Source organism: Oenanthe melanoleuca, chromosome 1, assembly GCF_029582105.1.
Source record: "Oenanthe melanoleuca isolate GR-GAL-2019-014 chromosome 1, OMel1.0, whole genome shotgun sequence".
In the NCBI taxonomy this organism is placed as follows: Eukaryota; Metazoa; Chordata; class Aves; order Passeriformes; family Muscicapidae; genus Oenanthe; species Oenanthe melanoleuca.
In genome coordinates this window covers 111016060-111031080 of record NC_079333.1, presented here as the reverse complement: position 1 = coordinate 111031080, position 15021 = coordinate 111016060, and the positions used below count along the sequence as shown (strand labels likewise).

The 15021-nt window shown below is 49.2% G+C and overlaps 1 protein-coding gene across 1 annotated transcript in view; it reads right to left on the bottom strand.

The window, feature by feature from the left end:
* Window positions 1-293: 293 nt before the first annotated feature.
* Window positions 294-15021, bottom strand: part of SON (SON DNA and RNA binding protein) — a 27081-nt gene continuing 12353 nt past the window's right edge. The window contains 6 exon segments of the mRNA XM_056492099.1: window positions 294-1091; window positions 1710-1825; window positions 1896-1964; window positions 4619-4766; window positions 11376-11492; window positions 11971-12081. Coding sequence (XP_056348074.1) covers window positions 933-1091; window positions 1710-1825; window positions 1896-1964; window positions 4619-4766; window positions 11376-11492; window positions 11971-12081 — 720 coding nt within the window. The 3' untranslated portion in view covers window positions 294-932.

Genomic DNA, 15021 nt, shown 5'->3' with positions numbered 1-15021 from the left:
AAAGCAGGGAAAGCTTTCTATTAACTCTCTGCTGTCCAACTGCCCAAACTCTGGCTCAGGCTCCTTGAGGGCAGAGGATCCTTATGGAAACATTTCCTTCCAAGGAGTTATTTTATAAAAGTTCAAAGCAACCAAAAATAACCAGACCTGCTCCTGCCATCCCAAGGGCTGTTGAGAACCCTCACAAAGCCACTTCTGGATCCTGTGTGTTTCTTGCAGAAGGCATTTTGGAGTATTTAAATTCCTGTTTCCTGGCTTGGCATCCATTGGAATTACTGTTTACTGACCAGGGGTGAAGATTATGAACTTGTGCTGCTTTATTGACCAAGTTGGGTACAACAATTGAAGCGTCATTCTACCCCCTCCCTCCCCCCAAATCCAGCTGTAGATTTTGTTAAAGAGTTTAAAATTCACATGAACCACAAATCCGAACGATCAGCATCAGGCAGTGGATTCACTGGTTGGGAAGAGCAGCCCCAGGCCCCTCCTGGTGCAGGGGCTGTGGTTGAATCTCTGTGTCCCTGCTGTCCTGGGGTGTGGCTGGCACCGGGGCAGAGCCCCAGGGTGTCCCCAGCACCTCCCCCAGCCCAGGGAATTCTGCAGCCACTACAAAACTGTATCAAAGGGTCAACGTTCTGGCAGGAGAGGAACTGCAGGAGCTTCAGCCAAGGGTTTGGGTTTCTGATGCCTCCAGAGTCTGTCGTCTGATTTAGTCGTTTAAGAAATAATTACATCACTAATGTAAACAATATAAACATACCAAAAACTAAGTATGATTTAAATACATTTGGATGGTACAAAAGAAAAAAAACCTGTGGCTGTCTGTACAGTTTTTACAAGGTGGGAATCGCCGATGTATTTACAACGTGAGAGGGGCAAACACCATTAGTTGTGCAGAGTACAACTCCCCAGCAGAGTCCCTGGAGCCCAGCTCAGCGGTGTGAGGCACTCCTGAACATGGTGGTGTTGACCATGCTCTCCTTTGGTACCAGTCCCATGGCCTGCAGCGCCGCCGTGGCCGCCGTGGCCTTCGCGTGCTTCTTGTTAAGGCTGGCGAAGGTGGGCCTGTACTCATTGCCATTGACTCTCACCTGGCACAGGGGAACAAGGGGTTAACAGGGCTGTGGCTGCTGCAGGGACACTGGGCAATTCCTCCTTAGGGACACACAGAACCCACACGGGACCCTAAAGCTCATCCCAGCCCAGCCCTGCCATGGCAGGGACCCCTCCCACTGTCCCAGGCTGCTCCAGCCCCAGTGTCCAGCCTGGAACTGAACATTCCAGGGATCCAGGGGCAGCCACAGCTGCTCTGGGAATCCATCCCAGCCCCTCCCAGGGAACAATTCCTGATTCCCAATATCCCATCAAACCCTACTCTGCAGCCATTCCCTGTGTGCTGTCCCTCCCTGCCTTGTCCCCAGTCCCTCTCCAGCTCTCCTGGAGCCCCTTCAGTCCCTGAGCTCTCCCTGGAGCCTCTCCTGCCCAGGTGAGCACCCCCAGCCCTCCCAGCCTGGCTCAGCTCTCCCCAGTTCCCAGATCAAAGAGCTCCAGGGCCCCAGTTTGGCCTTTCCAGGAACAGGAACTCGCACACTCCAGCACCGAGACGGCTCCGCCATCCTCAGGCAGCCCCGGGAGGTGTTTCTATCAAACAGAAACATGGATTTCATCCCTGGCACAGGGCAGGCAGCACAGGGGCAGCCCAGACCCACCTTGAAGATGAAATGTTTGCGGTGATCAGGCCCACTGTCATCCACCAGCACGAACTCGGGGGGCGTCCACCTCCTCTTGTTGCAGATCTCCATCAGCGCAGACACCGGGTGCTTCCCTGCACACACAGAGCCCAGTCAGCACCCAGCAGCCTCTGGGAATTGCTTTATTCTAGACTAGAACCTCACCTGAAAGATCCTTCATCACCACGTAATGGCCAGACCTCTTCTGGGCCTTCTCTCCCACAGCAACAAGCCCTGCAAACAACAGGGACGTCAGAGGGGACACTGCAGACCCCCAGCTCTCAACCCTCCTCCCCACTCAGCACATCCTTCCCAAAGGCTCCAGGAAGACTCTGAGCCAGCCAGGAGAAAACCCTCAGCAGTCTTACACAAGCCAGTGTAAGCTGGTTTACATGGAAACACCCTCTCTGAAAAGTGAAGAACATTCTCCTCCTGCTCTGTGCAGCCCAGAGTCACCCCTGCCCTCAGTCTGCCTCCAACACTGGAACCACTCCCACTATCCAGGAATGTCCCTGTGTCCCTCCTGCCAGGAATGACACCTTGGATCCCTGTGCTCTCTGAATTCAGTGTTCAACAGCCCAAGCTGTGACCTCCATCCCACCTGGAAACAGAGCAGAGTGTGCACCAGCCCCAAAGGGATGCAGGGAGCACAGGCTCTCCTGGGGTCACTGGCAAACACCAAAGCTCAGCACTGTTCTTCTGAAAATCTTACAAGACCAAGAAATAAACTGAAGAATTGCCAGAAATCTCTGAAATTCCAGGGACAATCCATGAAAGAAACTCAAGTTTCTCCCCATGGATTTTGCTACTCTCAGACTTCAACCTTTCAACACTCCTTTGTTTCTTACCTCAAGTTTTCCTGTGGTGAATAAAGACAGGGAGATACTGCAATTGCTTCCAGTGTCTTCCTGCTCCTTCAGCTTTTTTTGGGTGGCATTTGGGTTTCTTTTGCTTTACAGAAAATCCTTCCCTCCTTATCAGCTATCCCAACATTCCTGCAACCCTAAGGAGGGAATTTCCAAAGGGCACAAAGCACCAGAGACAGTCCCTGAAGGAGAGGATGAGGGTTTTGCCCCCTTTCAGAATTTTAAACACAAACCCAAATTTTTAACAAGGGATTCTCCCCCTCCTCATTAAATTCTCTCCCTGTTGCTCCACTCCACTCCATCTCCTGTCTCTGGGACCTCAACTGGGAATTTCAAACAAGCTGCAGCCTCCTGGAACCAGGAATTCTCTTTTACTGGGGGCATGTTGAAAAATGTCTAAAAAACTCCTTACAAAACAAACCTGGGTGGTGGGTTAATAACAACCCTCCTGCCAAACACAGAAATTTAAAAAAAACAAGAAGTATGTTTTACCAATTGAATCACCCAAAACATGGATGTCTGAAAATCTACTTGTCCTAAATATGTAATTCCTAAATACACTATCCCTTGTCCCAAATATATATATGACATTTATCTAATATATAATCATGTTTCCTGCTTCTGCCCTGTTTCCTGCAGGACACCTCCTGCTCCATCTCCCTGTGCCACAGACCTGGGTGGCCCCAGAGCAGAGGGAATTCTGCATCCTGGCCAGATGCCAGGGGAAAATAAATAATAAACTAAGTTGTTTCTATACATTTTCAATGTTAAAAAAATAGGTGTGGAAAAAATAAAGGTAGTCTAAAGTTTTATTCTAATTTTTTTTTCCTCTTATAGTTTCTAGTAATAAAGTTTCTCTTTGGACCATTTAAAATTAAACCTGTTTTTACCTTCCTCCTAGTCCTATCTCACAACAAAAAAATTCCAGATTAATAAACCAAAACCTCTACAACTGGCACAATTTCTGCAAGGTTGCACATGAGGGTAAGTATTTCACCACCAGGAAATGCAGAGCAAAGCCCAGCTGTCTGCAGCCCACCCCTGGTTACAGAGGAGGAGTCCTTGGCAATCACTGCCACCAGCCACCTTTGGGGTTTCATTGCTTTTCTTCTTTACACAGAAAGGTTGTAAAGAAAACCATGTGAGGAGTTTGGCTCAATTCTGAGCAGTGAGAAAAGCCAGCACCAAATCCCAGACTGGTCTGGGTGGGAAGGCCCTCAGAGCCCACCCAGTGTCCCATGGCAGGGACACCTCCCACTGTCCCAGGCTGCCCCAGCCCCATCCAATGGCCTTGACATGAAAATTCTGAATATTTCCATCCTGTGCTTTGAGATGGGACTGAAGGTTCCTGGTGCAGAAAGAATCTCTAGAACAGCAGGAATCTGTCCCACAGTGGGTGTGGAGTTGTTGTTTTGTTCCATGCACAGCACAACAATGAAATCAGAAATCCTGACTGCTGAATTCTGCACCTTGGATTTGAAGCAGTCAGAACCTGGAGAGGTGTTTGGGATGGGAAATGCCCAGCAGGACTCAGCACACAAAGCACAGGGGCCAAGCTGAAGGAGCAGCAGCTCTGCCTGGGACTGCCTGGAGACCTGGAAACCACAGGGGAGGTTTCCATGCAAGTGGAGGCTGAAGCTGCCATGGGAGCAGCCCTGAGGAGGGGCAGAGATGCCTCCAGCAGGATCAGGCTGGAGATGAACAGCAGGGAAATGAGGGCTGGAATCCAGAGAGAAGCCCCAAAGGCCTGAGTGTGAGTCAGTCACACAGCTCAGCTCTGGGGCTCTCAGCTCTGCCCCCACTGCCAAACTGACCCCACTATTCCATTTTCTATCCCTGCTCCTGCTCCAGAACCAGCACAAAGCTCTGAATTAACCCAAGCCCTGGCAAACCTGGGGCAAAATCCCAGACTCTGCTCATGTGCCAGGGAACAGAGAACACCTCCTGCTTCCCAGGGGCTCTGGCTCCTCCAGGAGCCCTGGGAGGTGAGAAGCCACAAGACATTTCTGAGGCAGGACTCACCTTTTCGATCTGTCTTAAAATCCACCATGATGGGCTCAACACTGCCTTCCTTGTTCTTCCCAAGCCCTTCTCCTTCTCTCCAGCCCATTTTCCTCATCAGCTGAGCTCCCATTCCTCCAGTGACAGGGGCTGCTCTTAAGAACTGATCCTATCCAGAAAAAGAGAAGTAAAACAAGGCCTAAAGTTAGTGCTGGGATTTTAAATAAGAAGTGGGAAGTTCCAAAAAAATGTTTCTAACAATTTTTCACAGACTCAATTAAAAAAAAAAAAAAAAAAATAAAAAATCCACCTGAGCTCTGTGGATTTTTAGCCCAAACCAGTGCGTGGAACCCGGAATTCACGCGGACACACGAGACACAAATCAATGTTTGGCAAAAAAGAACAACTTGGGAAAAGTCTAAGGTGATCCCAAAGTGGCAGTGACCCTTTGCAGACAGATGTGGTTTAATCAAGCAACAACCATCCTGTTCTAAGCTCTGCTCTGATCCCAGAGATCTCCTCAGCTCGGGAGTGGGAACTGACCCCGGCACAGCTGTGCCAGGCACCTCCTCATCCAACAGAACACAAGCACATTTAGTCAGGACATTCACAGGCTGTTTAGGAGTGTTTAAATCTAAAAAAAAACCTCTCCCCACCTGATTCATTACACAGCAGTTGCACATTCAAGTTCTACTCTGAAATTCCACATGGAACGAACAGGTTTTGCTCTCCCCTCTCTTTATTTTAATGGAAAAAGGCGCTTGGCCCCCCAGTTTAGCAGCAGCAGTCGTCACATTCTTTCAAATGAGCATTAACAAAAGTTGTTAAACGGTGAAAGCTTATCAACAGAAAGTTTAAACATCTGTTTGATGTAAAGAACTGTAAAAACTCCTTAAATGTTACGTACCTAGGCCTCGCTGGCCGCAGTGTTGTGAATAGTAGGGCTGGCACTGACCGTGGCAAGAAGGCGGCTACAAGGATTTGACCCTGAAACAAGTTTCCATATAGAGGGGTGAAAGTTCACAGGTTATTCTGTGAACTATCATCTCTCGTGCCCCCCCGCTGACCCCAGAAGCAAGTCAAGCATTTCCAGCACAGCAGAGCCTTGCTTGCCTTCCCGGCCAGGCTGGGCAGGGCTCCCTCCCTGCCCAGCCACTTCCACACAACACCCTGGGGCTCTGCTGCCTCTGCAGCTGTGCTGGCAACAGCAGCAGTTTCCCAGGGTTGACAGGATCATGGAATGTCCTGAGCTGGAAGGGACCCAGCAGCAGCACGGCTCCTGAACGCTGGCCCTGCACACACAGCCCGAAATCCCAGCCTGGCATCCCTGGAGCTCAGCACAGCCTGGGGCTGCCTCTCCTGCATCCTGCACACATCCTGCACCCCCAGGGCTGCCAGCTGCCTGCTTCCCACGGGCAGCTCACACAGGCACAGCTCTCCCTTGGCACACTGTGTGTTTTCAGGGATTTCCAGCACACTGCTGTGCCCAGCCCCACGCTGGAGGCTGGCAGGAGTGTGGCAGGAAAGCCCTGCTGGAGGCTGTGCCAGGAATGCTCCCAATCTCTGCCCACAGCCAGGAAATCCCTGCCTGGATCCACAGGGATCCACGTGGATCAGGAGCAGAGCTGGGGCTGTGCAGACCCAGCCCCTGGGGCACAACAACATCCACACCTCCACAGCCCTTCCCATCCCTCCTCCCCTCTTCCAGGAACACCCACGAGAGAAGCAGCCCAGGACAGGCTCTGGGGCTGGGCTGGCTCTGCTGCAGGCAGGACTGGGGCTCCCTGGCTGTTCCAGCACCAGGGGTGTGCTCAGTTCACAAAGGACACAGTGCAAGCTCCTGCTGAGGTCACTGCAGCTTTCCCAAACACCTGGACGTGTCCTGGCTCAGGGCTGGAGCAAGGACAGAACAGAACCAAAACATCCTGTTCCTGGTCAAAAAGCCAAGCCCTGAGCTCCTAGAGAGGAATTACCAGAGCCTGAACTAACTCCAGAAACTGGAAATAGGAAGTTGTAAGTTCCAAAGGGCAGCTTATTAAAGCCCCCCTCCCGTGGGTGAGTTCAGGATCCTGGTGGGAACTGCAGCAGGAATTTTGTGCTGACTCTTCAATGTGACCAACAGAACCAGGACAACAACGACTTACACATTTATTATTATTAATAATAATAATTATTAATAATAATTTAATTCCAGAAGACACAAATACTCTTGCATCCCACTAAAAAGGCCAGAGGAAGGAATTCTGGTACCAGTGGGAAGGAGCCAGGAGAAGCCCACTTGGACTCAGGCCACTGAGGAAAGCAAAGATCTGCAGCAAGGAAAAAGTTCTTGCATTTTGATTCTGGTTCGGTTTTTTTTCTTTTAATAATAAAGTGAATGTAAACCTCTAATGCCACCTGTACATTGTATTTTTTGTAGTTTACAGACAACTTCCCTCAGCCCATTGTTTAATGAGTGGGGGTAAAACTGGTGCTGGGTTTGGAACTCATTGAAAACCACAGAAGAGACAGGAATGTTCACAAAAGCAGGGAAGCAAGAGCCACAATTCTTCTCATTTTAAAAAGCATCCAAGTGTGAGTCTCCCAAAAAGTCCTGAGCAGCTCTGGACTTTGCAGATACAAATTGAAGGGGATGGAACACAAGAACCCCCAGGTTTCTGAGCATTTGGTCAGAACTAACTTGTTATTTACTGAATGAAATCTCTTTTGCTCACTGATCTTAATTTGAGAGAGCCTGCAGGACAATCTGATACCTTTTTCCTTAGATTTTGAGCTCTAAATTCCATGAAATTCCACTTCCACTCCAACACATGGAGACAATAAAGAGCCACATTCTTGTGCCAGCACTTGCTTTAAAGAGAAAGTAAACCCTGATTCCTTCAGAGGGTTTAGAACAGTTCTAATTAAGTTTCTTGCTGATTTTTCAGGCTGACTCTTTGGAGCAACAATTTAGGAAGTGAAGACAACAAAGCCTTGAAGGCAGGGGGTGGCAGACAGGTGCAGCACAAGGCTGGAACTAAACTCCAAGAAGTTCAAGTTCCAGGATCAAGCACCACTTTGGAAAATCTTGTGGCAGGGAGCAGAATTTCCCTTTAAATCTCAGCATCTCCTGAGTGGGAAGGGACTCCCAAGGACCATCCAAGAGCAGCTGCTGGCCCTGCACAGCCCAACAATCCCAGCCTGGGCACCCCTGGGAGCAATCCTGGAGCTCTGACCAACATCTGCTCCCTGTGGCACCTTGCAGGGACCCTGAGGAAGGGAATTTGGGCTGGGTGCTGGACTGGAAGATGCTCTGGCCCTTTCAGCAGCAGCCCCAATCCTTCCCACAGACAGGAGCAGGGATCCCTTGCTGAAGCAGCCCAGCAGATGCCTCACAAGCCCTGTGCTCCCAAGCACCTGCAGGTGCTGCTCACAGTTTTTGTGTAACAGCAGGGAAAAAGGAATGGCTGGGAAAAACAGCAGCCAGAGGAGTGGGGGGAGCCAGTCCAACAGAGCTCACCTACTGTGGAATCATGGAATCCCAGACTGGTTGGGTCAGGAGGGACCCTAAAGCTCATCCCATCCCAGCCCTGCCATGGGGACACCTCCCACTGTCCCATTGCTCCAGCCCCAGTGTCCAACCTGGAACTGAACATTCCAGGGATCCAGGGGCAGCCACAGCTGCTCTGGGAATCCATCCCAGCCCCTGCCAGGGAACAATTCCTGCCCAAAATCCAGCACCCAGTGAGCACAGAGCTGCTCTGCTGTGCCAGGTGCCAAGGAAAGCTCCTTGTTCCAGCAGGAGCACCAGGGGAGCTCAGCAGTCCTGCAAGGGGAGCCACAAAGCTCAGCTTAACTCCCACCCTGAGAGCAGCTCTGCTCTGCTGTGCCTGCAACAGTGCAAGGGAGGCTGGCACTTCCCAGAACTGTCTGCACCCCAGGGACCAGCACAAGTGAGTGACCCAGCAGCTCCCCAGGGCCAGCCCTGAGCACAACCCTGGCTTTGGGGAGCAAGTTCAGGCTCCAGAATTGAGCTGATAAATCCAGAACCAAGTGGTGAGTCTGGGAAAGGGGGAGTAAACAGACCTCAACAGAATTTGCTTGGAAAAACAAAAGAACATTTGACCACTTGCTCTGACCTTTCTTCAGCAGCACAGTGTGTTTGGAAGGAAAAAAGGGAATAAAAATAGAAGCAACCTTCAGAAAAGATGAGTCACATTTGTGAACTGATTACACTGATGGTGACAAACTGAAACAGAAGCCACTTTTTCAAAGGGAAAGGTGAGATTGTTCATAAATTTTTTATACTTAACACCACATCACTCTTTTATGGACCCTGCTCAGGCCCCTGCACATAAACACCATGAATTAGTCCAGGAATTAAAAACACAAATCTTAGTTTAAAACCCAGTGCTCCACATGAACCCCTGCAGTACCTAACTCCCAACTTGAGATTCCAGGCCAGTCTGGTTTGAGTGCAAATCACCTCTCCAGTCATTGGGAAAGGACAAGAAAAGGTGAAATCCACAAAATGCAAAGTGAAGACAGAGCTCAGCAAACAAATTCCCAAGTCCCTTCCTGCCCTCCTGGGTCAGTGTCCTGTTCCACCTCCCTGGTGTTGTGGTGACCTCTGTCACACCCAGTGTCTGTGCCTGCTCTAATTCCTTCCTCCCTGAGACCCAGATGAAGTGGCTGCCATGGGCTCAGTCTGGGCTGGATGGTCACAGCTCCTCCCATGGCAAATTCCCAAGGGAAATGTCTTCAGCAAACAGCCTCAGCCAGAAATGTGCATTAATTCACAGACACAGCATCCCCCAAGAAACTCCACAGCCCTGCTTGAGATAAAAACCACAGAAACACAGAACATCCCAAGCTGGAAGTGACCCCACAAGGATCAAAGTCCAACTCCTGGCCTGAGTGAAAAATACCAGTTTTTTTAATGTTAAGATGCAATTTTTGGGCCAAAAAGGGAGCACAGGCCTCAGTGCTACACTCAGTAACTGATAATTATCACACAATTTCAAGTGTCCAAATATCACACAAGCAGTACTTTGCATTTCATGGCTAGTTTGCATTCCTATCCCTGAGAAAGATAAGATGGATTCAGAACCACATCCCTATTTCCTGCTGTGAAATCCTGCTGCAGGCACAGGAGGACCCCACCTGAAGCTGTGTCAGGCACTCCTGAGCAGCTCTGGGCTGGCACAGCAGGAGAGCAGCTGAGGAGTGCCAGGGCAGGGAGAGGACTTTGTCCTCACCTCCCTCAGCCACAGCTGCTGCTGCCAGCAGGAAGCTGCCCTGTGCCCAGCCCCAGAGCCTGCAGTGCAAGCACAGCACATCCCAGCTCTGGCAGGGCAGAGCTGCTGCTGCTGCCTCACTGATGCCCAGATCCAACAAAATGCTCCTCACAGCAGTCGGGTCCACAAGCACAGACCACACTCTTCTCCTCCCATGTTCTCCCCATGAAGCATTTTCTTGGCTTTGTGCTTGGTTTTTTGGCTGTTGGTTTGGTTTGTTTAGTTGGGTTGATTTATGCAGATCCCAGAGTGAAGCTGAAGGACAGGAGAACACACCTGGCTCTTCCCACTTCACCCCTGTGAGCAGCCCCTCCTGTCACTGCCATCACAGGAGCCCCAGGGAGGAGCTTTGGGAAAGAGCTGCTCCATTTCCAAGGCTTTGGGAACCCAGGGAGAACCCTCCCCTCACAGCCCTGCTCGTCTCCTTCCCAAAGGAAAAGCTCCTTCCTCACCAACGTCCCTGTGCTTTGCAGTTCCCTCTGCCAGGAACAAGGATTGTCTTCATCAAAGGCAGCATTCTGCTACAATCTCAGCTGTTAATTATCATTAAAGCCAGACTTTATCATGCACATTCTGCATTAACACTGACAAGATCCCAAAAGATTCCCATCTGGCCAGTGACTCAAACCTGTGTTCCCTGGCTCTCTGCACTGCTTGGTTATATGAACTGGAAAAACAAGTTAGTGAATCCTGGCAAAAAATGTTTCTATATTTAGGACAGTATTATTCCAGACTTTTGTGTTCAGCTGACACCAAATTCTACAGAAAATTCCACCCAAGCCTCAAATCTGAGCTCCCAGCTTGGAGGGTGTCCTAACCCAAGCTGTTACAGATCCAGCTGCAGCACCTGCCAGACTGACCAGCTTAACTCCTTATTCCTTGTGCCTGGAAGGTGGAAGTTGCCTGAATTCCTCAGTTCTCCTTCCTGACAGAGCAGCAGACCAGTGTTCATCAGCAAAGATGCAGCTTGAGTAACTAAATGTTTACAACACGTGGATGGAGGACGCACCACACCCCAAAACCCAAAAAAATAATTCAGTGATAACCCACAGCAAGAGGGAACTACTGCACTGTACCTAACAACATCAGTGAGAGTAACTTATTAACTTCTTATTAACTTATTAACTCCTGCTTTAATCCTCCACATCTCTGGCTCCCAGAAAACCCTGGTGATCCAGAGAGAGGCAAAGAGAACCAAGGCAAACACAAGAGCAGTTTGGGACTTGGCTCGTTGAAGCAGATGCCAAAAACCTCTGATTTCAGCAGCAGCAGGAGCAAACCCTGCTGAGGGATCTGCCAGGGGCAGCACAGCAGTGTCCTGCCAGGGGCAGCTGTGTCTGGCTGCTCACACCTCGCTGGGCAGCGCGGGCAGGACTGAGCCCACTGCACTGGGCACAGGCTGTGCCACACTGGGCACACTCTGTGCCACACTGGGCACACTCTGCCATCCTGGAGTGCTGTGGAGTGTGCTGCTGGGCCAGCAGTGTCTGTGTCACTTCTACCTTTCGGATCCAGGCCTGGGGGCCGCTGTTGGTGAGCTCGTCTGAGGACAGGATCTGCGCTCCCGTGCTGCCCGTGAACTGCCCCGGGATGGAGTTGGACTGAGCCCAGGCGTCGATCTGCAACACAAACCCACTGTGAGAGCAGCACCCACAGCTCCTCTGCACTCCTCACACCATACTGGTACATCTGCTCTGCTCATTGACACTCAGCTGAAAGCAGCTGCTCCCAAAATCTAAATGGTCACCCTGAAACCTGAGCCCCAACTCCAGTGAGTTCAGCACCTCCTCACCCCCAAAACTGCTGAATCCACTGTTTTGGAAACAATTATCTACATCTGTACTGCTGAACTACAGTAAAATTTAAACAAAAGTAGATTTGAAGTTATGTTTCAGCATATGTTTTCACTTGGGTAAAAAAATGGAATACACCAAGGTGCTCATCAAAACTCAAGTGTTAGGAAGTGCAGAACCAAGGCAAGAACTTTGGAACACTGGCCCACAACTGGGTTTTCAAACTTTAAGAAGAGAAAAATCAGCTGCTGTGAAAAGGAAAGGTTGATTTTCCCCAAAATGCTGCTGGAAGGGCCCAGCTCACCTGCTCCTGTGCCCGGTTCAGCATGCACATGGCCTCCAGGTCAAAGGAGTTCTCATTGAGCCTTTTCTGGGCCACTGCTCTGTCGTTCATGGCTGTGGTGATGTCCACACACTAGGAGGAAAAAGAGCATTTGTAAAAATGTAAAAAAAAGCAGAGAACTACAATGTCCACTTGAGCTGGAAAAAGCTGCTGGAGAATCAGTGCTACCAAAGTGGGGTTACACAGTGAAGAGCTGGTTTGACAAAGAAACAAGCAACGTGATGGAAATCCTGGGACTACTTAAATCCACACAAGATGAGTTTTCCTGAACAAAGAACAAACCTGAATTTAAACTGTAACTCTCTGGTAATTTAAAATCACCTGTACATATAAAATATCCAATATTAGTCACAAAATTAGTCACAAAAAATTCTGGTGTGCAATAAACAGAGAAGTATTTTACTATTCAATGAGATTTTCTTAACCAACAGAATTAAATGTAATTTAACTAAAAATTCATGTAGAGTTGTTCCCATGAGTACTCTGCTTATTAAGTCACACTAAAGCTTGTCTGTATAAAATAATTTCAGCATGAATCAGATGCATTCCACAACCTTGACTTTAATGTTTCAAATTTTCATCTTCAGCCTAAACCAGAAGGGAATGAAGATGGGGAAGGGGCTGGAGACTCAGGAGGGGCTGAGGGAGCTGGGAAGGGGCTCAGGCTGGAGAAGAGGAGGCCCAGGGGGGACCTTGTGGCTCTGCACAACTCCCTGACAGGAGGGGCAGGGAGGAGGGACAGGGACAGGAGGAGAGGGAACAGCCCCAGGCTGGGCAGGGCAGGCTCAGGGTGACAGCAGCAGGAATTTCCCCATGGAAAGGGAGCTCAGGGGTTGGAACTGCCCAGGGAGGTTTGGGGTCCCCATCCCTGCAGGTGGCACCTGGAGGTGGCACTCAGAGCTCTGGGTGGGGACAAGGTGGGGACAGGGCACAGCTGGGACTGCCTGGCCTGGGAGGGATTTTCCAGCCTCAGGGGTTCTGTAAAACCAGGCTGTGAGCTCACAGAATCCACTGCTTTGGAAAGAATTATCTACACCTGTGCTGCTGAACTAGTGAAAAAGAAAGAAAAATAAATCTGAAAGATGCTGGGGATGACTTGGTGAAAACATGAAATACAGGAAGGAGCTCACTGCAAATCACCACCCTGGGAAAAGTCATGGGAGAGAAATCCACAACATTTGGGGCTGTAAAAATGCAACCAATTCTGTTTTATAAAACTCCTGTGCCCTGCTCCTCAAGGGATCTGCATCCTATGGATCATTCTGTTTGGAAAGCAGAAGGGCAAGTGTGTGCAAAGACAAATGGAATTTCTTGAGATGTGACAGAAGCTGGAAGGGCTGGGACTGTTTGAGGCACAGAAGAAACCAAATAATCAGAACAGCAGCTGGGTTAACTTGAACTTCATTTTCATTTGCTTTGTAAAAGCCTTGCCTCTTTTGTTGTCACTATCTCAACCCTGACCTCTCACACATTTTGTACTACAGGGCAAGCAGGAGAAACTGAAACTCCTTCAAAGTTGACTCAGCTGAACAAAACAAACACTGTTAAACCATAAACCCTTGTCCCAGGAACCTGGTCAATAATTCAGTAAATGCTGAAAGGAAGAGACAGAAGGCACAGGAATTGCTTTTGTGCTCTATTAAATCTGATTTTAAGATGGGGTTGTTTTGCTGATGTTTAGGACAAAGGTGTTTCTATTGGGAAGATCATTGCTGGAATATCTGGCACTGACCAAAACAGCCAAAATCCCACAAGTCCCAGGTGTCTATGGACTGAGTTCACTGCTTATTTCTTGCCACACAGAACATAAAAAAGGCACAAGAATAATTAAAACATTATCTAACAATCCCCTCACACAACAGCATGGATGCAAAAATGCCTTTTTCAGATGCACACTGGCTGAGTCTTCAAGTTTCTCTCATATATTTAAAATAATTCTTCAATTTTCTGTTTGTGAAACTGGTCCAGGAGATAAATAAAAGTTCTTCTACTCACCAAAAGTTTCAATCCAGCAATACACAAAGGCATGGAACCAGTCCATGAAAGCACAAGGGACCACTGCCATGCTCAACAGGTGTATTATTAGTGCTTTACCAAACTGGGGCCTAGCAACATTCCCTGCTGGGTTAATTCCCAAACACTGCTCCCTTCTGGAGACCATCAGGGCTCTGTGTTATGTCAAGATACTCGATGGCAGCTTTGGATCTTGAAAAAAAAAAAAACCATCTCTGCTTGAAGTATCAGAAGCTGTTGTTATTCCTGAGTCAAGGAAAAGAGGTGCAAGTGAGGTGCTGTTCTCTCCCAGAGCTCTCCTTTCTCAGGCTTGCCCCCACAAATCACAAATACTGAAGCAAATAAAAAGCAGGTGTTTTACACACTCTGGAGGTGCATGAATGCTTTTACTGCATCCTCAGATCCAAACCAGGAGTCACTTGGGATAACCCAACCCTGCCACTCTACACTTCCAACACTCCTTCCCCAGCTCTCTGCTTGCTACAGGCATGAGGAGCCCAGAGATCACTCCAGACCTTCCCCTCCATCTCCTTCTACCACACACAGCCACTTTAAGGCATCAGGTTTTATTAAAACAAACTGTAATGTATTAGCAGGGTCATTTCAGACTAAGCCCAGAACTAATATGTGAATTAAAACACAGCAACAAAACCAATTTTGTGGGGTTTAATGTCATGACTTGCATCAGAACTTTCACAGTATTGCAGAGTCAGCAACAATTAATGGAGGTCAATTCTAGGGGAACTTCCTCAAGTTCCCAGCAGCCCCAGCTCTCTACTCCCCCAGCAAGGGAGCTGACCTGCCTCATGCTGCTTCAAGGGAGCCATTTCCACCACAGAGTCCTCCTGAACATGAAAGGATGAACAGAGAAGCACTGTGTTACCTGCCAGACTCCCTGCAGAAACACACAGCAACTCTGCACCTGCACTTCCCAAACCCCAGGGGATGGTACAGCCTGCTGGCAGCTAACACCCCTGAAATCACCCTTAACACAAACCA